This window comes from Gigantopelta aegis, chromosome 3 (genome assembly GCF_016097555.1).
Source record: "Gigantopelta aegis isolate Gae_Host chromosome 3, Gae_host_genome, whole genome shotgun sequence".
Classification (NCBI taxonomy): domain Eukaryota; kingdom Metazoa; phylum Mollusca; class Gastropoda; order Neomphalida; family Peltospiridae; genus Gigantopelta; species Gigantopelta aegis.
The window spans coordinates 24817181-24842083 of NC_054701.1; the positions used below are offsets into that span (position 1 = coordinate 24817181).

A 24903-nucleotide genomic window follows, 5' to 3' on the forward strand; every position below is an offset into this window, starting at 1 on the left:
AGAGAAGTCCACGTGGTGGTATTCATTAATAGTGGTTAGTGAGCAAGAAGGTGTAGTGTACACCTACTCATTGAGTCGTTAAAACTCATTGAGTCGTTAAAACTCACTCTGGGCAAGAGCCAGTATCAGGATGCGAACCCTGTACCTACCAGCCTCATGTTTGATGGCTTTACCATGACACCAGCGGGGCGGGTGGTCTTGACATAAGTTTGGATCTAATCTAATTTCAAAAACTATTTCATAACAAGACGCCAATAAGTTTGCACCTTGTTGGTCCAAAAAAGTAAAGTTTGTTTTATTTAACGACGTCACTAGAGCACATTGATTTTTTTATCTTATCATCGGCTATTGGACATCAAACATATGGTCATTCTGACACTGTTTTTAGAGGAAACCCGCTGTCGCCACATAGGCTACTCTTTTTACGACAGGCAGCAAGGGATCTTTTTATTTGCGCTTCCCACAGGCAGGATAGCACAAACCATGGCCTTTGTTGAACCAGTTATGGATCACTGGTCGGTGCAAGTGGTTTACACCTACCCATTGAGCCTTGCGGAGCACTCACTCAGGGTTTGGAGTCGGTATCTGGATTAAAAATCCCATGCCTCGACTGGGATCCGAACCCAGTACCTACCAGCCTGTAGACCGATGGCCTGCCACGACGCCACCGAGGCCAGTCTTGTTGGTCCAATGTTTTACTTTAGGGTAAGATAGTCGAACTTTGGTTCTCTGCCAGATTCATTTCAGTAATGCTGATTATTACTTTCATTTTAATATATAACAATTATCAGCCATGTAACACTATCGTGTTTTTAATGGAAATATTCAGTTATTTGCTTAAATTTTAATACTGGTACTAAAAGTAGCAGTATTTGGTAACAAAATATTGCGGGACAGTTATAATTCGGAACCTTTCCAATTAAAAATGAAACATGATGAAACATTACAAAATGTACTGAACAAATGTCCACTAGGCCAGTTTTGATAAATTTTTCCCTTTCTCCTAAGAATGGAGTTTTAAGTCACTTCTACTTTTTCAATCCTAGTGTTTATATTACTGTACGTTTAGCAGCAGCTGGGACTAAACAATGTGCTGGGGTGTACTACAATATCCCTTTCCATGTCCAATTTAAAAAAATAAAAAATTCTATATCGGTGTACCGTAACTTCATTTCTAATCAAACATTCTAATGAGCTGTATTCTCTAAAGTATTATAAAACACATAAGACTATGATAATAAATAAAAATTTAATGATCACACTGTGTGTGTACATGTTGTATATTCAGTGATGAAAATAAATTTGACTTCTCACAAAGTGTACCCCAACCTCATACGTAATACATGGGATGTTCACCATTCCATGAGGGGATGCTCTTGGTTAAAACTTTCTTCATTTTCCCTGTGTATCGATCCATTCTGCTGGTGTATTATTTATCCATTCTTCATATTCAGCATTGAAAACAGTTTCTAGATCTGTAATTGTTAAATGCTATGGTTGTATACTGTTGTGTTTCATTCAGGTTTCTTTCCATGTCTCCAGGGGTACAGACAGAATGGTAGGCAACCAATATTGCAATTTATAATCGGTTCTAGAACTGGTATCCACATTTTAAGGTTGGAGGCACACAGCTGAATCATGGGATACCGATTGGTCTGCTTGTGTTTTGTTAGTGCTCAGGGTCATCACACTCTTCATCTGGAGCACACTAGAAAATAAAATCATTTAACATATAAGAAATGTTTGTGGGTTTTTTTTATATTTATCAATGTACAGCCAAATTTGTGACTGTTATACATCGATAAAAAGAAAGAAAGAAATGTTTTATTTAACGACGCACTCAACACATTTTACTTACGGTTATATGGCGTCAGACATATGGTTAAGGACCACACAGATTTTGAGAGGAAACCTGCTGTCACCACTACATGGGCTACTCTTTCCGATTAGCAGCAAGGGATCTTTTATTTGCGCTTCCCACAGGCAGGATAGCACAAACAGTGGCCTTTGTTGAACCAGTTATGGATCACTGGTCGGTGCAAGTGGTTTACACCTACCCATTGAGCCTTGTGGAGCACTTGCTCAGGTTTCGGAGTTGATATCTGGATTAAAAATCCCATGCCTCAACTGGGATCTGAACCCAGTACCTACCAGCCTGTAGACCGATGGCCTAACCACGACGCTGGTACATCGATAAATTCACAACAAAATGACAAACATTTTTTATAATTATAAACAACACTTCTGTTTAGTTAAAAATACACAAAAATCAGCCCCAAGTTCAGCCAGCAAACGTTTTGCTAATGTTCGCGAACTATTTGATTGGTTTCCGACGTGGCCGGTTGGTTTAACATTTAGTGCATAAACCAGTCTAGTGGACATTTTTTCTGCTCGGTCTGGCTGAACTCGCTCTAGTTTCTAATGTCCTTTCCATGACATGTTTGATGTAATGATGAAATCTTCTGCAGTTTACTGAAGGATAACATTCGGTTTGTAAGTGACATCCAATCAGAATAGAGTAAACCATATAACGGCGGGAAATTTGTAATTATAAATATAACTTTCTGAAATATAAAAAGGAAAAAAAATGACTCGTATATAATAACACCCTAGTATACAGTATAATCAACAACATCCCAGCTGTTTATTCATTGATACTCTAGCACTGCAAACTTAACAGTTTTAGTAGGATTTGGAGGGGTCTTTTTTTTTTCTTCAATTTAAACCTAGTGTGAAAACTCAGATAAAATAATGAACCAAATATGTTCAACACCCTAGTATACAGTATAATCAACAACATCCCAGCTATTTATTCAATGATACTCTAGCACCAAACTAACAGTTTTTAGTAGGATTTGGGGTAGGGGGGGGGGGGGGTTTTCCCCAATTTAAACCTAGTAAAAACTCTCCGATAAAATAATGAACCAAGTATGTTCAACACATTTTCCATTAGTAGTCCAAACAGAATGTCTAAAAGTCAAATAGAATAACTTACATAGAACTCAACGAAACAGACTTGTCCATCCTCATTAGTGACCATATACTGAAGTGACAAAAAGCCACGATTGTCCGTTCGTATTGAAACTCTAGATGAAATTGTCAATGCTTTTGCTGTAGGCTTAAGTAGTGACAGCTTATATCTGTAAAAATATCAACAGCAAGTAATTATCATACCCAGGATGATATATAGACCAAACCACATACCAGTTTTGTCATATTATTTATTACACACGTTTATAGTATGCAAGAATATTATACCATGAGACTGCTTAGATAATATACAGTAAAGAAAAAGTTATATTTTATGTCACGATAAAGATACAAACATTTTATATTTATTTAAGAATTAAGTTTAGAAACACGTTTTGAATGTTACAAAATGTAGCTAACATCTTAGAAACAAAGACTACATGTATCTTGAATGACGTGATACTGTCAAAGCTTTGCATATAAAACCTGGAATAAATATGATTTTGTTGGATTGCAGGACAAATAAAACTGGTTATTGCCGTAAAGGAAACATGTCACGTGACCTATATTTGGCACCAACCATGTACAATTAATTGTAAATTGAATCATCGCTTGATCTGAAGGTCTTACACTTAAAAGCATTAGTCCGTACCACTCATAAAGAATCTAAGACTTGCACAGCTTACCAAAACAATGAGTGTTCGTTCGCAAAATGTTTTACCATATCAATTTGAGCTGTTAGTAAATGAAGAAAGACACACATTTACTTACAACAGTGATACTGAAGAAAAAATGGATAGCGAGTCGGAGGGTGGAGAAACCAATGGTGCCAGACCAGACCGGTCGACCAATTTACAGCCCCGAGCCCGAAAGTAACCCGGAGACAAAACCGAAACCCGGATGCTGATACCTCGGTATGATGTATTTAAATATGTAAAAAAAATGTAAAATATGTAAAAAAAAAATGTAGGACAACTTTTTTTTTCTTTTTTTTTTTATAAAATATCGCATTTTTCATGTTCAGGCTGTACATAATGAAATCTGTATGCACAGTGAAAACAAACGCTCTAATTTACAAGGTGCTTCACTTTCATTAACCTGACAACATAAATGACTTGAGAGTATAATCAACTTTTTAACTAAATATATTTCAATTTGCATCAACAGAACGAAATGGGGTTATAGTATTGTTCTCTCTTAAAAAAAACCCAGCATATTATTAGGCCTATTGGTAGGGTGCGTTAGAGTAAAAACGACCACTCATGATACCCATGTGATAATTTTCTTTTCTTTGGTACTACGTAATTGGTCAGTTTTGTAATTTTAGATGGAAAAGTCTACTTAATCAAGGGTTTTACAGCATTATTTACAGTAATGAAGCAGGGCGGCTGATATGTCAATTAACATTGTACTATAGTCGCGACAGGTTACGCCACAATACCCTGTGATCTTAAAAAACTGGCAAGTATTTTGTATGTATGTCTAGACAGTGGTAATCACTTACCTGGTCGATACCCTGCAATATACACCTGACATCATACCGAGATGTATCCTCATGCCAAATCCCATGTTTGTATATGCCATATTTAATTACTTATTGACGTTTCCTTCTTCGGATGGTGAATACAGATTTTATGTAGGCCTACAGCCCTAACATGAAAAATCTTTTTTTCCTCAAAAAATATAATATATATAAATACATCATGCTGAGGTGTATCTTTGTGCCAAATATGTACAATGTAGGCCTACACCTCGGCATTCGCAACCGAGTACTGTTTTTGTCTCCGGGTAACGTTCGGGCTCCGGGCTGTAAATAGGCTGACACCAAAGTACTATGCGGTGTTGGTGTCCAATCTTTTGTTTTGCAATAAAATACACGCATCTTTCTTTGGATACAATCCTTTGGAAAACCGTAAAAAGACAATCCCGATCATTTAAACTGTTTATTTTTACACTCAAAGTCCATGCAGTACGCACTGTTGGACTGGAAAGATTGTAAGCCCCTTACTCCATATATAAACAGTTAACAACAATGGAAGAGTACAGCGGCTCTGATGTCACTTCCCTTTTTTTTATCGAACACTCACGAATAAATATGCATAAATCGTACTTTGATACTGATTAGCGTAATTTCTTAATTTTAAGTTAACTACGCATATTTTATTGTTATAAACTTATTTGTATATTATTTTTATATCATTTTGCTTTTAAAATGAGCTATAATATTGTCTCGTGACATATTTCCTTTAATATATCGGCTTTATGTTGCTCAGGTCAAATGACGAATGGCGCTCAGCAGAGCCTTGCGACATGAGCCATTCTAACCATTGCAGGATAAAGAAGATATCTTAAGCAGTTACCAGTTATTCTGTTTATCTGTAAAACTGAAAGTAAATTATATGACATCAACAAATTTCTTCTCGCTATTTAGATGAAGTGTCCAATAACCACATACTAGATACTATCTACCTGTAGCTGGAGTTTAAAAATGTGTAGGAGAAAAGCATTCCTTTTTTTTTGTGCCTTTCAAAAATTGCACAAAGTCTCAAATATCTACTTTCTTGGATATAAATGACATATACAACCACTAATTGAGTTGTTAAAGTCCTTACCTGTTTGTCTGTGTCTGTGTACACTGGAATGATTCCACCATGTCAGAGTCTTTGGGAAATACTGACTGCAAAAGAATTATTAAATGTAACAAATACTGTTCATGAATTAGTTCCTTTAGTCCATATTATCCATTTGCTAGTGTAAATACAATGAAAACAATGTCTAGCTAGAAACCTAGCAGTAATTATTTTTACACGGAAAAACCCACAAATTCTAAAACCCTGTACAGTACGGTAATCATTTCTCACAAAACTTATTGGATTATTATAGAAAGAATATGTAATACGGTGTTTACCAATGTTGATTTTTGTGCAAATAACTGGTAATAAAAACTGACTGAACATATTTATAATACAGATTTCCACGATGATGGCTGAACAAAGATAACTAAAAGCCTTAACGATGATGAGCATTGTGGGGTGCAATGACATGACCAGTAACTGAAAATTAAGAAAGGAATGTCAGCAAAAAACAAAACTTAAATATCTATTCAACAGACTTAAATATTAAAAATGTACTTCAGTACTGAGGTTTAGTTATTTTTGTCTGAGTAATGGAATTGCCTGTGGCAATATTTACATGTGTGCTGCCAGCATTTCCAAATGTCGACAGCTGGAGGTAGGGCTGGTCAGGTGACATTAATATCTGTAACACTTCACTCGTCATGTCCAGCTCACTGAACACTTCCTTCAAACACTCCGACTGAAAAACACAAGTCTTATTACTAGGATGTATAAAATGCAAGTAGGTAACATTACAGATGAAGTACATTATTAACATTTAATTCATTCCCGTACTTATGTTCACTTAAGGTTTAAGAATGCTGTCTGGGGCCAAATATCACTATGCTACCACGGCTAATTAGGAAGCACAAAATGGTGTTAAACATGTCACAGAGTAGAGAACTTTTGTGGTTCATGAATTGTAGCCAGAATGGGGAGGAGTTTAGAGTTAGCTTCCTTGTATCCTTTTGGGTGGTGTGCACATGTCATTTTATACTTTTAAGACCAAAATACATGATTTTTTTTTTTTTTTTTTTTATGACACCAAAGGCTGTTTTTTTTATCAATAAATAGTCAATGAAATTTGATTTCAATATTTTTTTAACCATACCTTAATGATGATCTTGTTTACGACATTTGTACTACAAAAATCAAAGTCAAGGATTTCATCTGGTTCCATGGTTTTAATGCTGCAGTCAGTCAATACACCTTCCTCTTCTAATCTGCAATAAACCATATATTTCAAACCTGCTCAGCATTATAAGTCTTAATTAAAATTTTATGTTAAATTCAGATTTTTATTTAAATTACACCTATTTAATGGGGTCAAATAAAACCTGTTAAGACACCTCCACACTATGACAATCTGCTATTTAATATTGCAATTTTAACATATTCTACCAATTTTTAAGGAATCGGAAAGGAAATCTGTTGCCATATTGGCTACTGCTACAAAAGAGTGTTTAGGGATTTTTTGTTGGCACTTTTCTATAGACAGGACAGCACATATCAGAGTCTTTGTTTTACTAGTCATGGAGCATTGGTTAGAATGGAAATAAAAATGTTGAGTCCACTGAAGGCAATGGCTCCTATGACCCAAAGACCTCACTATCACTGAGCTACACCCCACACTGAAACGGCAACAGCTGCTGGTCAATCAAAAGTTTTAGTCTAATAACAATTGTATTGAGACCATGAGTGACTCATTAGTGGGTGGTTCTTACATGACCAGGAGAGGAGAGCCGTAACCTGCGTAACACATCTTGAGACTTGTGGTGACACCTGGTGCAGCACTACTTCCGAATATTGTCAGACACTCCTATCAAAATAATAAAACAGATAACATAATTAAACAGATAATTAAACTTTCAAATATAATTTCTGAGACTGTCCAGAATTTGCCAATATTATTAAAATATTTACCAACTAAAATTACATATTAAATAATTAAATATAATTATTGGCATTGATATTCAACATGTGTTGAATATAAGTGCCCCATATATGCAAATGTTTTTTTCAGCATCTTGACATATGTAGTATATCCAAATATATATTGTTTGTAAGTACAAAATTATTATTTTAGTTCTTATAAACAGAAAAAAAGAAGGAAAAATTGTCAGCAACAATGTTCTTATAATTATTTGGAGTACACTTTATGATAATTCAACAGTTAGCACAAAGAAGACATTACCAACAGAACTGTAAGATTTATCTTAAACATCACTTGTTCTTCCTTAATCGAGAACTCGTGAAAAATAGCTTCTTGTATGAATGCATTGGCCTGGACACATTTTGAATCTTCTACTGTCACTTTTAACCCCATGGGACTTGCAAACACTGTGGCATTCTGAAAAAATAAATGAACTTAGCTTAAAAAACACACACACACACACACACAAAACCATATATATACATATTTGTAGCTTTTATTTTAATTTACAATCATTTCTTTTAAAATGTTTATAAATATAATCATTTCCATATTGAAAACCTACATGTCACTGGGGCAATACCCTATGACTTTATTGCCACTTAATTTGTCCAGTATCGCGTTGCGATTCGCTTAGCCCGAGTACTCTGACTGTAAGAGAGCTAGACGGACATTTGGACATAAATATGCTCTCATTACAGTCGGAGACCAAGCTATGTATTGTTTTGGCAATTCCCGACAACCAAAAAGTTGGCAAAGATTTCCGCTCTAATACCACAACAATCCTATGTTTGACATCAGATACCTTTACATTGATCATTTTCGAGTTGATTGATTAAAAGAAATTCAGATATTAATCACTAATACACACACTACAGAAAGAAACCTGACAGCACCCACATTCAGCTAAGCTTCGGCAAACTCCGGACAGCAGAATTCTAATTTCGCCGATCTATATCGTGATGATGCGTCACATGATCGCCCACTCAGCCATTCTGTCTTCCAGGGGCCGTCTCAAAACGACGTGTTTTGTGTAACGACACCACTACAGCACATTGATTCATTAATCATCGGCTATTGGATGTCAAATATTTGGTAATTTTATCACTGTGTTAAGAGAGGAAACCATTAGCCAACTCTTCCATGTTGTAGCGTCGCTTGGTATGAGACGGCCCCTTTAACTGTTGCACAAGGCGGAATTGCCCAGTGGGCGATTACGTGATCTACGTCACGAAATAGGTCACCAAGCTTTGTAATTCTTGCGACGGAGTGTCACGAAGCGTAGCTGAATGTGGGTGCTGTCGGATTTCTTTCTATAGTATGTGTATTAGTGATTAATATGTGGATTTTGTTTAATCAGTTAACTCAAAAATGATAGATGAAAAGGTATTTGCCGTCAAACATAGGATTGTTGTGGTATTAGAACGGAAATCTTTGCCAACTTTTTGGTTGTCGGGAATTGCCAAACAAATACATAGCTTGGTCTCTGACTGTAATGAGAGCGTATTTATGTCCAAATGTCCGTCTAGCTCTCTTACAGTCAGAGTACTCGGGCTACGATTCGCTATACAAATTTCAGAGATCGCAGTGCAAATAATAATCAAATACTACAATTCTATAACCTTAAATAGATACTAACTAACATGGTAAAATTACTGAATTAAAATGACACTGGTACAAAATTAGCCTGGTCATTTTATTGCCCAAGTCTCCCACCCATTCATTTGCCAAATCACGGCCAACGTGACCGTCTGATTCTGAAACAATGGAAGTATATCCTTACTTCTTTAAAGTTTATGGCTTTTAAAATCGATGATATATTCCTGGCATTGTCGAGTTTGGCAACCAGGACATAGTGACTATCATCGTCGCTTTGTTGTGTCGACAAAGCCATGATATCTATGCCTTTGTTTAATCTGTCATTATTTTGTGTTTACAGTATTTCTAATTGGCGCCATGGCTGTTCAACTTTTGTGGTTTTAAAAAAGAAGACTTGCTAAAGGGGAGATAACGTTTTACAGATCAATGGTTGCATACATTCTTTATATTTATTGTTCGGATCTGTGTTGTAAATTACCGGTTTTAATAAAGAAATAAAAACACTGTGACTTGACATAGATCAATGACTTGTATATATTCAAATACAAATATTGATATATTTGGTTTCAAATAAAAAATATTTGTGAAGACAAATAGGCAGAACTTTTTTCTTTTTTTTATATTATTATTATTATTATTATTATTATTATTACTACCCCAGAAACCACTTGGTAATGTCAGGGTTGGGGGCCCTGAAGTCATTACTTACAGTATGAGTGTATAATACAACTACTTATAGGCCTATATGTCAGGGATCTATCCAGACATTCTCTAGTACCCAAAAAGGCCCCCCTCCCAGAAGAAACAGGCATTGAAAATTCTCAATGTGCCTTCATTGTTTATTTAGTTTTCCCAATTTTATCTGCTATGGGCCCTGGTGAAAAATCCTCGACAAATCCCTGCATGTACATATATAAATATGCATGTATAGAGGTTATTCTCAACAAGGGAAGCAAAATGATGTGATGTGAATAACCTCTATTAAAAAATTTCAGGTAATAGGCAGAACTTTGTCTGTCAACCAGTCTGTCTGAATAAATGAAATTGACCGACAATGCAGATTTGAATTAGCATTTGACAAAATAGTGATTGATTCCATGAATATTGAGCCTGGTTGACAGTGGTTCATAGAGGAAAATCCCACTCCCACCCCCAGGAGATCCTTCATTGAACAAACCATCCTTTTGACTGCACAAAGAGGATTTGGCCTAGTTTATAAAGTCAAAACTTGAGCTCCTTGGAATAAATACTGCCGTGATGACATGTACTTATGGATCACTGTCATAACAGTGATGACATCAGGTGTTGGCAAAAGTGGAGCATATCCTGCCCCACCGGTGGCACCCTTGATGAGTAGGCCCTACTGCCACCACAGCTGTCAAGTCCATCACTTCATAAAATGATGACAAAATAATCGTCCAAGAGATGAAAAGGTATACACAAGTTCAAAATATGGAATAGCAGCAGCCATCATCAGCAATAGTGAATGATTGTTTATAGAGAGGAAGCTTAATTTTTTTTAAAGAACATCTTAAAATGGGCCCAGTTTGCCCAAGGTGTTTGGGATATAGGATCGAACACCCTTGGGGAACCATTCATAGACTGGTCTGACTGGGGTTTTCCCTGTCACAATCAGTCCCTGGATGATATTTCAAATCCTATGGTATATGCTGATTTGTCTGTGCATAGAAAAGATCCTTTGCTGCTAATGGAAAAATGCTACAGGTTTCTTCCAAGACTATTTGACAGATTAATCAATGTGTTCTAGTGGGGTCATTGAATAAAACAAACTTTAAACTCTTAAAATGTGCCAGCCTCATTGCAATAATAACTACTGCTCATCATTATCAGTATTAGGCTGCTAAATATAACCTTGCCTGACCCAAGGCACTATATATCACAATTTTATATAGCAGTAGCATGGTTAACCGTAGAAGGATCACAAAACATGTTTGAGTGGGAGAGGGTGTGTAAAAGAAGCTAGCCTTAATGTCATACTAACCTTTTTTTCTCTCTTTTTTTAAGGGGGGTGGGTGGGGCTGATTATGCTACCAGATTTTAGTGAAGTGCTGTATAAGCTTTTCGAAAACATATTCTAAATACAAAAATAAGCATGTCGTTATAGAAGCGTCTGTTCTGTTGCAAACCACTGACGTAGAACGTCAACAAATAATGCAACAACAGTATATGTTTTGAAACAGTGTTTATTAATCCTCAGTGATCTTTGTTAATCATCCCTTCATTAACAAGGAAGTCATATATTTTCCGTGTCTTGTTCACATCTATTTTCACAAGTATCCTGGCTTGAGCTAGTTTCAGACATCCCAACCTTTTACACTCGTTAACAAGGAGATCTCGAAACTCTATGAATGCTTCGGGTATGAGACGAACTAGTGCACACAGCTGCAATAAATAAATAAATATAAAAAATAAACAAACAAAACACAATAAAGAAGCATTCAGACACAGAAGATTTATAGTTTTCAACATAAGGTTAAATATATATGAATCTAAAGTAATTCATTACCAAATTTTATCAATTATTTTTTTAATACATGTATTAGTGAAACGATTTTTACAGAAAATGTATTCAAACTTTTAGACTGTTGATGGATTTAATTTTTAGAAAACTGAGAAGTGTGTTTTGAGTGGCAATACCATACAATAAATTAATAAATTAAAGTACAGGAAGACATCAGTAGTCTAATTCATTAAACTCTCACAACTTGTGATCTCGCAGTGCAATGCAAAAGACTTGTCAGGTCGACGTGATGTTGCTAAAGAGAGCTTGTGAATTAGACCCTAGACCTGCAAATTTACTAGATCACCCCATTGTTGGTGTGTCAGCATCAAAGGCAAATGAATGGCTCATAAACCAGTGTTCATAATGTGATAAAATAACATTAAAAAAATAACTTACATTTCGTTCTCTTGTATTCAGTTTATCATAACCTGGAAGTCCCGTAATGTCAAGAGGAGGTGCAGATCTTCTAGCTAAAAACAAACATATTATTGTGTTAAAGCAGACATCTAACTTTTCTTAAAAAAAATAAAGTCTTTCCAAATTGTGTAAGTACAGTGAAACCTGTCTAAACCAGATCACGCCTGGGACCTAATATTTATCTGATTTAGACAGGATCCAGTATTCAGAGAGTCAAGTTTGGAATTTAGAAAATTCAGGACCAAGAAACGTGGCCCATTTTGACAGGATTCCCATTTGTTTAAGGTTCAGGTTAGACACTTTCTGTATTAAGAAAGTAAAGGAAAGGAATATTTGTTTAACACCCCATTTGGAACCACCCATAAAGTATGTATGCCAAACATGGGGGGGGGGGGGGGGGGGGGACACGACATTGGGCAGTATGTACATATGAAGCGTGTACAGTGGGGAAATGGTGTTCACTGACAAGAGTATATATGCCAAAATGACTGCATGTGTAAAATGTATGCAATCCAATCTCCTTATCTAATGTACTCTCCAGTGTAGAAGATCAATGTATGTCTGTACATGGAGGGAGAGGTTAACGATCAAACATACAAAAGGTGTACATGGGGGAGGTGGAATTAAAAAAAAATCCCAGATTTTGTACAGACATACTTTATGGATGGCCCCTGTTGTTCTTTAATCAGATGCCATAAGGTATTACCAGTATTAGGCCTAGAACAGGGAAAACACCAGGACAACATTTGCCAAAACTGTTATTATACATTAGGTCAGAACATTTTATGGGAATGTGTGGAAGTGTGTATATTTTTTTTAATATTTGAAAGAATCAAAATACTTTCTATACAAGCCTAGTTCAATGGATTTGTTGTCAACTTTACTTGATCAAGCAAAAGTAAATACATGTGTGTAATTGTATTATTATTATATGATTATTTGGATTGTCTCAACATTGAACGTCCACTCAATTGGTATTCGCTGTACACCAGAATTATTAATAATCGATCCTTTGATGTACAAAAACTGACACATTTTATTATTGAGATAAACGAAATTGTGTGTAAATAATGCAAACTGAGTGATTGATAAAAGGAAAGCAAAGGAACACTGGTCTAAATGGCGAAAAAGGAAACCGGCTGCAACAACATAGGCAACTCTAAGAAAATACCACAAGATGCTTTTATTTGTATTTTCCCATAAATATAACAGTCTTTGATATACCAGCCATGGAACATTGGTTGGGATAGGAAAATAAAATGTATGGCTAAAGTTAAAAATAATTACATGTAGGAACTTACGTGCAGAAGGTAGAGGTATTGGAAGGCCTTTGGCAGCTTTTTCAATAACAACTTGTCTTTGTAACCATGTGCTGCAAGCAGCATCATCCTGGAAATATAAATACAAGATGGAATACAAACTAAATTGGTTGGCTCCTGTTATAGATGACACTAGTTCAACGTCAGCTATGCACCTACAAATCAATCACTATAGACACACACAGTAGAAAAACAAAAACTATCTAGTAACTAATGTCATCACCTCAATAAAATTAAACAGAAATCTTATAATGTCTTACTTAGGACATTTTAAAGTTCACAGATATAACTGGCTATTCATTAAATGCTGAACTGCATGCTGACCGTATTTGCTTCAACTCGGGTGTTGTCAGTCTAGTATATATATATATATATATAAATCAGGCATTAAATGTAAAACTGAAATATTTAGTGATAACAATGGTCAATTTTAAATTAATGATTGATGCTGGCAAAACAAAATATACCTGTAATATGACACTAATATTATGGCCCAGGGCACATAATAATAAAGTAACAAATTTGCTTGGTATTGAATGACAGGTATGTAGTAATGCTCAGGGGTGGGAATTGGTGAACTGTAAAAAAAAGGAAATCTAGAGGGGTCCCAAAAATTCTTTAAATCCTAGGTTAAAATCTCTGCCATCTGACACACTTTGGAAAGGACGATTAAAATGCGAGGAAACGCAATGTTCCATGAGAGGAAAACAGCTGATCTGGGCAGAATCCCACAAGTCAATGCTGACCTCAATGTGGCTGAGTAGATCTGAGAGAAGGTGTCGTTGGCCTTTAGATGCTTCTCGTCTCACTTTGAGCGGCACAAATGTTTTAATGTGTCGAAGTCGAGTTAAGCCGTTTCTTCTGTAGGACTGCAGTTTTTGTATGTCATTCTTGAGTTCTTGTTCAACTGAAAATTTAATCAATGCATAGTTTACTACTAATTTTCAATACAAATTTGTGATGTTTATTTAAAATGTACCCGTTATATCTTACAGTCATTTTGTGATATGATGCAAATGTTACAATGAAGGAATAATCTCGAAATACAGAATGTCTGTGTTTATTTGTAGAGATGGTTTTATTAAGATGCAGATATAAAAGGTGGGTGCTAAAGGTGTGCACCCTCTCCCCAAACAATGAAATGCTCCTAAAATCATTTGGCATGGGAAATTTTGGGGATGACAGCCTACATGTAACACAGATTATTAGAAATATCTTAAAATATCAGTGAAATAAAAGTCCTGTGAAGTCTGCAATCATATCACACTCATCGCGCAAGCGCGACTCGTGAGATATCATTGTAAACTTCACTCGATGAGATATAAAATCATATTTGACAAAAAACATGAAATATCCTCTATTTGATGAACCATTCAGATACTGTGTGTGTTTTATAGTAATAATGTTTCTTCAGAAAAATCCTATATTACTACCTGTTATATGAATAAATACAAATCAAATAAAATCAAAAGAAAGCACAACGCAACATTTGCTAGATCTATTGAAAACACCAACCATTTCCTTTCTATCTCCTCCGTTATTTTTGCTTGTTTTGATAACAGATATACGCAAAAACAAAATCCTATGGAAAGATACATGCAAGCTCTATTACCCTATTTTAATACACTATTTTTCTCTAGTGATACTCACAATGCAGTGACTCTACAAACAAGTCCCACTCCACTGGTTCCAACAGTCGAGTGAAAACCCGAAGATTCTCAATATATCCCCGGATTGTTTTGTCAAATCGTCGATTGATTGCTGAAAGAATAAAAAATAGAGAGATGTAAACAACAGATTATGAAAAATAATCATATTTGAATACAAGAAAACAGGAATGCGTTAAATGAAAACAGTTCATTCAGGGCAGGAGTCACGATTTTTCTAGGGAGTGAGTGTATTCAGGGGAGGATGCACGATTTTTCTAGGCAGTGAGTGTATTCATGGGAGGATGCATGATTTTTCTAGGGAATGAGTGTATTCAGGGGAGGATGCATGATTTTTCTAGGGAGTGAGTGTATTCAGTGGAGGATGCATGATTTTTCTAGGCAGTGAGTGTATTCAGGGGAGGATGCATGATTTTTCTAGGGAGTGAGTGTATTCTGGGGAGGATGCATGATTTTTCTAGGCAGCGAGTGTATTCAGTGGAGGATACATGATTTTTCTAGGGAGTGAGTGTATTCAGGGGAGGATGCATGATTTTTCTAGGGAGTGAGTGTATTCAGTGGAGGATGCATGATTTTTCTAGGCAGCGAGTGTATTCAGTGGAGGATGCATGCTTTTTCTAGGCAGTGAGTGTATTCAGTGGAGGATGCATGATTTTTCTAGGCAGCGAGTGTATTCAGGGGAGGATGCATGATTTTTATAGGGAGTGAGTGTATTCAGTGGAGGATGCATGATTTTTATAGGGAGTGTAATGTTCAAAAAGGGCACCTCCAGTATTGAAAAATACACTTGACATCCATTGCCTACATCATAATAGTAATCCTCCTACCAAAACTCCAAGCTGACAAAGGCATTCCATGCTCCCCACTAAACATCAATAAATGCATTCTAATCATCTGTTAATACTGGATTTTTGGGGGCAACCCAAAATTTGGAGGGTATGTGAGTAGGGTGTATATTTTGAACAAGACAACTTAACAGAATTGAGATTACAGTGAATAAAACTGGAGCCAAAAGTTTTAAAGTTTTGAAGAAGAATTACGTATATTTATTATAGATTTTCATGAATTCAATTGTCCAAATGCAGTCTCCTTAAACGGACTATGTTTTATTAAGTACATATGTATGCATTGGTTTTGGTTTTTATAACAAAATATTATTATATTTCCGTGTAAATATTAACTCACTATATATCCATGTTACATGATTTGTAAATATGACAACTTATGAACTATCTGATTTTTTAAAGAGAAAAAAACTGAGAAAAGTGTGAAATGTTTTGGTTTACTAATGTAGTACTGATATGAAGCATTTCAACTTTAATTTCAATTTTACTTTACTTTCTATTTTACTGGCTGAAATCTGAAGAAACAAACTGAAGAACACATGATAACTTAATAACAGCTACTCACCAAACAATTTATTAATGTTGATTAGTCCATAGTCACGTATTATTCTGCAATTAAAAAACAATATGTTAAGATGTAAGACTTTTCCGACAAGATACAGATAATTTTAAATGGTAATATTTCTTTATTTCTATTAGATTAAAGACAAAACATGCAAGATGAAAACATTCATATACATTTAAATGTTCAGTTGTGTAGTTATTGTTCATACAATATAAATAAGTACTGCTTAGATAACATAATTCAAAATGTTTCCCTGAATAATTAAAAAAATTACATAAAATTTTATTTAAAAACATTAAAAATGTTTTTAATTTAATAAATTTTTATTTTGTAATATGCATCAAGATCAATATACATCTATAAACCAAGCGTCAATGATCTAGAAATTATTTTGTTGTGATAAATGGAGCTAAATATAAAACTTATAGTTCTTACCACAGTGAATGCCTTTTTTTCATACTGTGGAATTATTACAAGTTATTTATTTCTGAAATGATTGGGGTTTATTTTTTTTTTCAAAACTCTTTTACTTTTCTTCTTACCAAACTGAAATTATTTACAAAAAACCCCACATTTTTTGTAGGAGGATGTGACAGACCATAGCATTGAAGCCGGGTTAAATAGTACATGTTTTGAAAATAAAAAGAACAAAATATATCCCCACCAAAAAAAACTATTTTACAAACCTTTTTCTCCTCTGTCTTTCTTTGAGACAGCCATAATAGCTATCAAGAACAGCAAACTTTAATCCTGAAACAAGTAAAATTAGCCAGTTAGCTAATCATTGTATTCAAATCTGAAACCACCGAAGATAACCTGGCAAAAAAATGTGTGCAAAATTTAAAACTCATTAAACCAGTAAAAGTGTTTGTGTGATGTATCATTTTAATTTCTGGCAAAGTAATCAGTAAGAAATTCAAATTGACGCTAATGAGAGACAATCAAAGCTCCACTATGCATTAAAAATGTTTAATGAATATAAATATCAGGCTGTAAATTTAACCAGAATCCTAGATTTTATGTTGGAAGCGTAAGATTATATGATAGAATCCCCAAATATTTATATTATTATGTTTATGATTCTGGTAGAATCCTTTAAAAATCCCCAAATTCAATGCCTGAATATACTGTTACAGGGCTTCTAGATTATGGTAGCCCCACTCACATGGCTAGTGATATTCAATGTTGGGCTAGTAAATAACTACTATTGCCATGCCCGACGGCTAGTGAAATGTTTTGGTAAAATGTTGCAGTTAAGTCTATTTTGTAAATATGCTCCACCCACACACCCCAATATTAGTGTTTTTAAGCTGTATCGCCCTGTTTAGGTGACATATCTGATTACTACTATTATTTAGTAAAATTTTATTAACTTAAAGAGAAGCAGGGCTAGTGAATTTTTAATCATGGCTAGCAAATCTTTTAAATCCCGATCCCATGGCTAGTGGATTTTATAAAAATTCTAGAAGCACTGCTGTTACATTAGATAAATTAGATAAATATTTCATCCTTTTGGGGTTTTTCCCCATCATACACTGTAGCTGTATTTACTTGTGTCGAGTTCCTCGTCATCGTCATCCTGTGTGATGTTGTTAAGCTCCATCTCAAAGTAGTTATCATGCTCCACAATGAAATCTCCTCTAGCGGCCATATAGCCTGCCATGTCACTGAACAACAACGAGTTCTCAGGGGGTCGTGGGGGGTCTTCAGACACTGCAAACACAAACATCAGTTACAGTGCCAATAGAAACATCAAACAATCTGAGATTGAAAGAATAAATCTTCCTAAAACAGCATAGGATACATAATGTTATGTCTATAACATGTCTTCTGAATACATGCAGAGAGGAATTAATAAAGCAAACAGCAGTCTTATACTGTCCAGAATGAATTCTGCTTCAGTCAGTTTTTAGATATATAGAGCATTTCCTTGAAAATAATTAAAATGTAGTTAATATAAGGAATATTTTATTAGTCAAACACTAAATGTTGGAGCCACTTTGAATAAAAATTAGCAATTGGCTAATTTGACAATGGACAGGGTGAGCCCTGAAAAAGATTTGAAATATAACAAACCAAAATGTTAGGAGAAGATGTTATGAATATTATGTATTTTGGAGATGTGTAAAATATTTAAAGGTCCTATTTATGTTAGTGACAACCATATATTGTAAAAATATTAATTTAGTGGATTCTTGACACATTATCTCTAAATTTAAAGCCCAATGCCATAAATCTTTCTTGTAGACAACATTTTAATGTGAGTTTCCAGCATGACGCAATAAATGCACAAACATTTGTGCTCTTGTTTTAAAAAATAAATTACAATTTGTTTGTGAAGAACATAAATCACTTACATTTGAAGGTAATTGGATTGGGATGCATGTGAACATCTGGTTCTGGAAATTCTGAAAAACCAAAATATTGGAAAATGTAATTGAAATGCGAAGAAATAATGTAGTAAAAAGTGCGAGATGGAATACACCCATAATTTTGTATGTCTTATTTTGTAGTCTGGTTATACATCAGGGGTGGCATTTGGTGAACTGTAAAAAAGAGGAAATCTAGAGGGGTCCCTGAAATTCTTGAAATCCTAGGTTAAAATCCGTGCCATCTAACACAGTTTGAAGGAAAGGACAATTAAAATGCGAGGAAACGCAATGTTCCATGAGAGGAGAATTCCCACCCTTGATACATGAAATTAAATAGATACAAAAAATTAACTGCAACAAGGGCAGGGGCGAATAGTTGGTGTCTGGCCCTTCATGCCCACTCCATCACCCACAATCAAAATCTCAACACTACCTCCAATTACAACTCCTTTTTTAAATTCTAACCATAGTACCGTATCTGACCATACTGTCATGGTCATCTGGGCTCTTAAAGAGCAAACATTTTCATGAGGGCAAGAGCTCATATTGAACAGAATGAATGAATGAATGAATGAATGAATGAATGAATGAATGTTTAACGACACCCCAGCACGAACATATTGAACAGATCACAAGTCTCACCATCCTGAACATGTTAAAAAATTAAATCCTCTGCAGCTGTAGTCATTTAGTGGATATACATGTACAGTAAAGTACTCTTATAACGAAATGTAAGGGACCAGACACATTGGTTTGTTATAGCAGTAGTTCCTTATACACACTTGCGGATGTTAACCATTTGCATTCAAGAAGTCGGCCATTTTGGATTTTAAAAATTTTAACACAAGAATTAATATCAGTGCAGTCATTTTGGATGCATTGCCATTAATGCTACTGATTGATAAGATACAAATTATATGAAAATTATGATCTAATTGTTGTATATACACTAATGTACATTGAACTTCACAATGTCGACAAACAAATTGTTCGTTTTAACAGTTAATTCGCTATACATAGTTTGTATTATGGATTAAAATGTATTAATACTATATATATGGAAAAACAGGACTTTACAATCAGTTCGATCCAACCGGTAGTTTGTTGTTAGCGTGTTCGTTCAAAAAGTACTTTACTGTATGTCTAAACAAGAACAGTCAAATATACATGTATGTTGTCAGAGCTATGTTAAAATGTATGTAATATTTCATGTTACTACAAACAAAACATTTGACACTGTTGACCACTAACATGTACTATTTGAGAAAGTAAGCAAAGTTACCTGGTAATGGATGTGGCGGATCGTTGATATAGTATTTATTGTAATGTCTTTCACACTCCCAGCTTGTCTTTGTCTGTATTTGTTGAGAAATGTCTTTCCTAAGAAAAACAAATAATTTAGGTCAGTCTTTAACAAGATTATAATTATTTAAATCACTGCGAACATACACTTTTTATTTATGACCATTAGTATTTAAGTGTAGTGCTCCTGGATAAAATGGATAAATAACAGTCTGCTATATATACAAAATGAATGTTTGCTTAATAAGCCCAAGTACATTGTTTAATCAGTGATATAAGGTATCTGGTGTTACACAAAACAAGCAAACTATTACAACTGCTGATACTGTGTATGTTATTACTAATAATATTAGGAGACAGAGTGAGTTTTCAAACCTGAAATACCAACATAATTTTTAGCAAACATTACATTTTAATTATATAGTGCATAGATTCAGATATATATTGTGTGTAATGGTAAATGTTATCATTAGAATTAGAGATGGATGTTACAAAAAAATATTTGTTTTGTTTAACAACACCACTAGAGCACATTGATTTATTAATCATTGGCTATTGGATGTCAAACATTTGGTCATTTTGAGAGTGGAAACAATCGAAACATGCTGCATTTTTTCATTAGTAGTAAGGGATCTTTTATATTGCTGGAATGAGAAATAGCTCAGTGGGCCAACCGATGAGGATCAAACAGAGACAGACCACGCATCAGGCGATGTCAAACATTTGGTAATTCTGACTCGTAGTCATCAGAGGATAACCGCTACATTTTTTCATTAGCAGCAAGGGATGTTTTATATGCACTTTCTCGCAGACAGGAAAGTACATACCACAGCCTTTGCCCAGTTGTAGTACACTGGTTGGAATGAGAAATGTTTCAATCGGTTGAATGGATCCACCGAGGTGGTTCGATCCTGCGACACAACCACATCAAGTGGGCACTCAATTGACTGAACTAAATTCTGGCCTGCTGTGAATTTACAGTTACAAAACCATCACACGAACAGAATGATGGTTCGTGTGAAATATTGTGGTCTATTGTTAACATCATCAAAGCTAATTCATCAGCTACCAGTTTCCATGTCCACATTCTGCTACAGCCTTCAGCAACATGTCATCCTCTTTTGCTGTCCAGTTGTTCTCAAACAGTGGGAAATCCTTTTTCTGAAAAAGAAAACCCCCCAAACCCTGTTAGTTATTTTGCACTGTGCAGGGTTGTTGTTTAGATAGCCTCAAAACAGGTAAAGACAAAGTCACAGCAGGTGAAATGGATTTACAAATATAGAAAATAAAGCAATTACTTGCACTGCAGGACTGGCCTCGGTGGTGTTGTGGTTAAACCATCGGACATAAGGCTGGTAGGTACAGGGTTCGCAGCCTGGTACTGGCTCCCACCCAGAGCGAGTTTTAATGACTCAAAGGGTAGGTGTAAGGTCACTACACCAACTTCTCAGTCACTAACTCACTGTCCTGGACAGACAGCCCAGATAGCTGACTTGAGAAATTTATATGCATACATTATTTTCATTACAGATCTAGTTGCATTATAGATATGAATGGTTGTTTGCAAAATGTACATATTGCTTTATTGCTTTTTTTTACATTAACATTTTTTCTTTAAAATATTCCTATTTTCAAACTATTTTTATGAAAATTGTGGCTTACAGCAAATTAATGTTTTTATTCAAAGATGTTCAGTCATTACACAACTTATTGTAGACTCGTATGTAAAAGTGCTTATTCCTCATCACTGAAACATTCCCAAATTAATAAGTGCCTTGTAATTATTTCTATAAATCTACACCAATATTGTAAAAAAAATAAAAAATGGATTCAGTTATTTAAGAAAACTCACCACAATAACATATGAATGGTTGCTTTCATGACCATCAAACTGCATACCCCTCGCGAAACAGTGCAGACAGATGAACACCTGTTTCGGTCGACACTTGATGCATTCAATATACGGCTCAGTTAAATCTGTCCAACACACTGCACACTGCAGACTTTCTTCCATTTCGGTTCACTATTTCTAAAATAGAGAAATTATTTTTTAATTTATAATATCCATTGTCACAGTGTACCTATAGTCAGGGCTAGCTCTGTCACTCACCAAATTAATTAATTTTGAAAAATATCTGTGAATTGTATTGTAATTTGTAATATTTTGTTGGAAATTTACTAGATTTTTCAAACGTTTTATGTTTAATAGATAATTTGGCGAAATTTACCGCTCTCCCAGAGCTAGCCCTGCTCTAGTGACTACATGTATAGTCAAAGATATCGATAATGGTCGCCCACATATGGCATGATTGTAATTTGTAGTGTTAAATTTTATTTAACACATGAAACAAACACAGCAAAAATGATAGTGAAGTTTATTTATGATAAAATGGTCAAATAAAAAAGTTACTTGTTCAGCCATCTTTGTCTGTTCATCCATCATATGTGGTCATTTGGGATAGAATAATTAAGTGCACCCTCGGTGGTGGAAATTTCTACCATGCGACGTGGCAAGCCTCATTCCAGATCGAAATTTCTACCACTGAGGGTGTACTTTTCTATCCCACATGACCACATATGATGGAGTCTTATTGTATATAATTATAAGTTAACATAAATGACTAACACTAAGACAGTTAAAATTTATGTTATTTATAACATGGGTGAGCCAGGAGACACCATCATTTTTTCTACATATATGCCTTGCAGGTCTGTTACAATTTTTCTTAATTGGAATACAATTTTAATTTAACTTTGGGGCTGTTTAACAATTACATTATGCAAAATCAAGTCATTTCACCATTATACCCCTAAAATGGGTTGTTTCACCCCTGAAAGTATTTGACAATAAATCAATTTTTAAAAGGGAAATATATATATACATAATTACACGAGCGAGAGTGAGGGTAATGGCCAAAATGACATCATTTGTTGTGCACATGAAATCATTATGACAAACGTGTCATACTGGTTATATTTCCCAGGGAGTCCGGCGATTTCGCCACGGGCGAGATAGCCGTAAATTCCATATACTGCTGGGCGAAATCGCCGTACTCTATATACATATAAGCAGACGGGAATGTCACTGTTTATTACAATAAATTGGTTATTATAATAATATTTAATTAATGTTTTGGGTTTGATACTGTTCTTTATTCCCAAGCTTTTGTTTTTTCTGTCATTGCTTTTGTTCAGTTTACTCCATATCAGCAAGGTTGGGCGAGATCGCCGACGTTTTGTGTACCATTTAATTGTACACTTACTTATTGTTTGAGAACATATTAATGTAACAAATTAATAAAATTCAAACTGAAACTCCATCTGTCTGTTTTCTGTCTTCCATACTGTTTACAACAAAGTTGGCCCGACTGACAGTACTTTAAGCTTATTATTATTCAGTGCATGTTTTGGGTTTGATATTGGTTTCTCAAAAAGTTGGGCATGGTCGCCGACATGTTTGTGTGTTCCATTTCATAGTACACTTATATATTACAAATTAATAAAATGTCAAACTAAAAGCTTGTGTATGTTTTCTTTTTTCGATATGTTCTTTACATCTACGGTTTTATAGAACTGATCACATTAAATTACCAGTAACAGAAAACTAACGAGATAAGATACAAGGACAGATATAAAGATATATTGCTTATTAGCATTTCATGATTTCAGTTTCATTACAGGGAAATTATAATTCATTATAACAGTTTATGTCTATATGTTGATTAGAGTTCACTATTATTAGTGTTAATCGTCTTTAAAACGGTATGCACAGTGGTCACTGCGAGAAAACTATACTCACAAGAAACACTTTAACAGGCAAAGACAGAAAAAAAGGACACATCACATTTGATTTGAACATTGTTTGTATCATTTCATGCAGTAAATGATAGTAATATAAACATTTTAAATAATAAAATTCCTCTTTAGTTAGATATATATAGTACGGCGATTTCGCCCAGCAGTATATGGAATTTACAGCGATCTCGTCCGTGGCGATATCGACCGGTGGCGAGATCGCCCTACTTCTTTCCCAGTACATGTATATCTTGAAATTTGAATAATAAACTGAAATATTAACAATTAAACATAACTATATTAACACAGGTTATTGTAATGATCAGGAAAGAGTAGGTGGGAAGTATATTAAATTAAATCACACCAGTGAAATTATTTAGTCTAGTTGGCTCAGCTTCAGGTGTCAAGACTGCTTCAATGACAAATGAATACCAATTTGAAAAGAAAACAACTTTTTAATTTAAAAATAGACCATAAAATGTACATGTGCGTTGTTAATACACTGAACATTCGACCCCCAAAAGGGAGCAAAACGACCCAGGAGGGTGGGAGGTGAAACTATCAAGAGGAAGGCGAAACTATCAAAGGACGAAACAACTGGGTTTTAGCAATTGCAATTCTTATATCTAGGGGAAATTCGTAAATCTTTTTTAAAAATGATTGGAGATTGTTACAGCATGTCGCAGCATCATCAATAATGAATATTCTGTAATAAATTGCAATGTAAACCTTAAACAAAGCTGAGGTTATATCAAAATATCGCAACCAAAACCATCTTTTAATTAACCGGAAATAATTGATTAATAGACCAATATTCATACATTTCTAATTTAAAAGGTAAAATGCGTAACATTTATAAAAACCTTGTTAACAAAGCAACCGGCTGAAAATAGACCCTATAGTGTAATGTGTTATGATTCAAAATAGGGGTATTTCCAAATGGATGCCTTTTTAAAGTCATTTGGTAAATAGGCGGAATT

The 24903-nt window shown here is 34.8% G+C and overlaps 2 protein-coding genes across 2 annotated transcripts; both read right to left on the minus strand.

The window, feature by feature from the left end:
* Positions 1–1235: 1235 nt before the first annotated feature.
* Positions 1236–9505, minus strand: LOC121389455 (cell cycle checkpoint protein RAD1-like). Its single transcript, XM_041521094.1, has 8 exons — positions 9302–9505; positions 7780–7935; positions 7310–7404; positions 6697–6808; positions 6163–6285; positions 5583–5647; positions 2996–3140; positions 1236–1708 (listed from the first exon to the last, which is right to left on the minus strand). The coding sequence occupies exons 1-8, from the start codon at positions 9410–9412 to the stop codon at positions 1670–1672; spliced, it is 846 nt and encodes a 281-aa protein (XP_041377028.1). The 5' UTR covers positions 9413–9505; the 3' UTR covers positions 1236–1669.
* Positions 9506–11303: 1798 nt separating this feature from the next.
* On the minus strand, positions 11304–24722 carry LOC121367743 (transcriptional adapter 2-alpha-like). Its single transcript, XM_041492085.1, has 13 exons — positions 24653–24722; positions 21981–22157; positions 21198–21289; positions 20109–20206; positions 18812–18862; positions 18006–18167; positions 17141–17204; positions 16455–16498; positions 15028–15138; positions 14124–14284; positions 13360–13447; positions 12038–12111; positions 11304–11520 (listed from the first exon to the last, which is right to left on the minus strand). Exons 2-13 carry the CDS (start codon positions 22140–22142, stop codon positions 11332–11334), a joined length of 1296 nt encoding a protein of 431 aa, XP_041348019.1. The 5' UTR covers positions 22143–22157; positions 24653–24722; the 3' UTR covers positions 11304–11331.
* Between the last annotated feature and the right edge of the window lie 181 nt (positions 24723–24903).

Bases quoted from the DNA above. Each gene is read 5' to 3' on its own strand.
- LOC121389455 (XM_041521094.1), bottom strand. From the start codon at position 9,412: ATGGCTTTGTCGACACAACAAAGCGACGATGATAGTCACTATGTCCTG. The intron at 6,809-7,309 runs GTAAGAACCACC...GGTTTATTGCAG, and splicing joins GGCTCTCCTCTCCTGGTCAT to ATTAGAAGAGGAAGGTGTAT. The intron at 3,141-5,582 runs GTAAGGACTTTA...ATATTTTTACAG, and splicing joins ACACAGACACAGACAAACAG to ATATAAGCTGTCACTACTTA.
- LOC121367743 (XM_041492085.1), bottom strand. From the start codon at position 22,142: ATGGAAGAAAGTCTGCAGTGTGCAGTGTGTTGGACAGATTTAACTGAG. The intron at 16,499-17,140 runs GTTTGTAAAATA...TTTTAATTGCAG, and splicing joins GAAAGACAGAGGAGAAAAAG to AATAATACGTGACTATGGAC. The intron at 12,112-13,359 runs GTAAGTTCCTAC...GTTTGTTTTTAG, and splicing joins AATACCTCTACCTTCTGCAC to CTAGAAGATCTGCACCTCCT.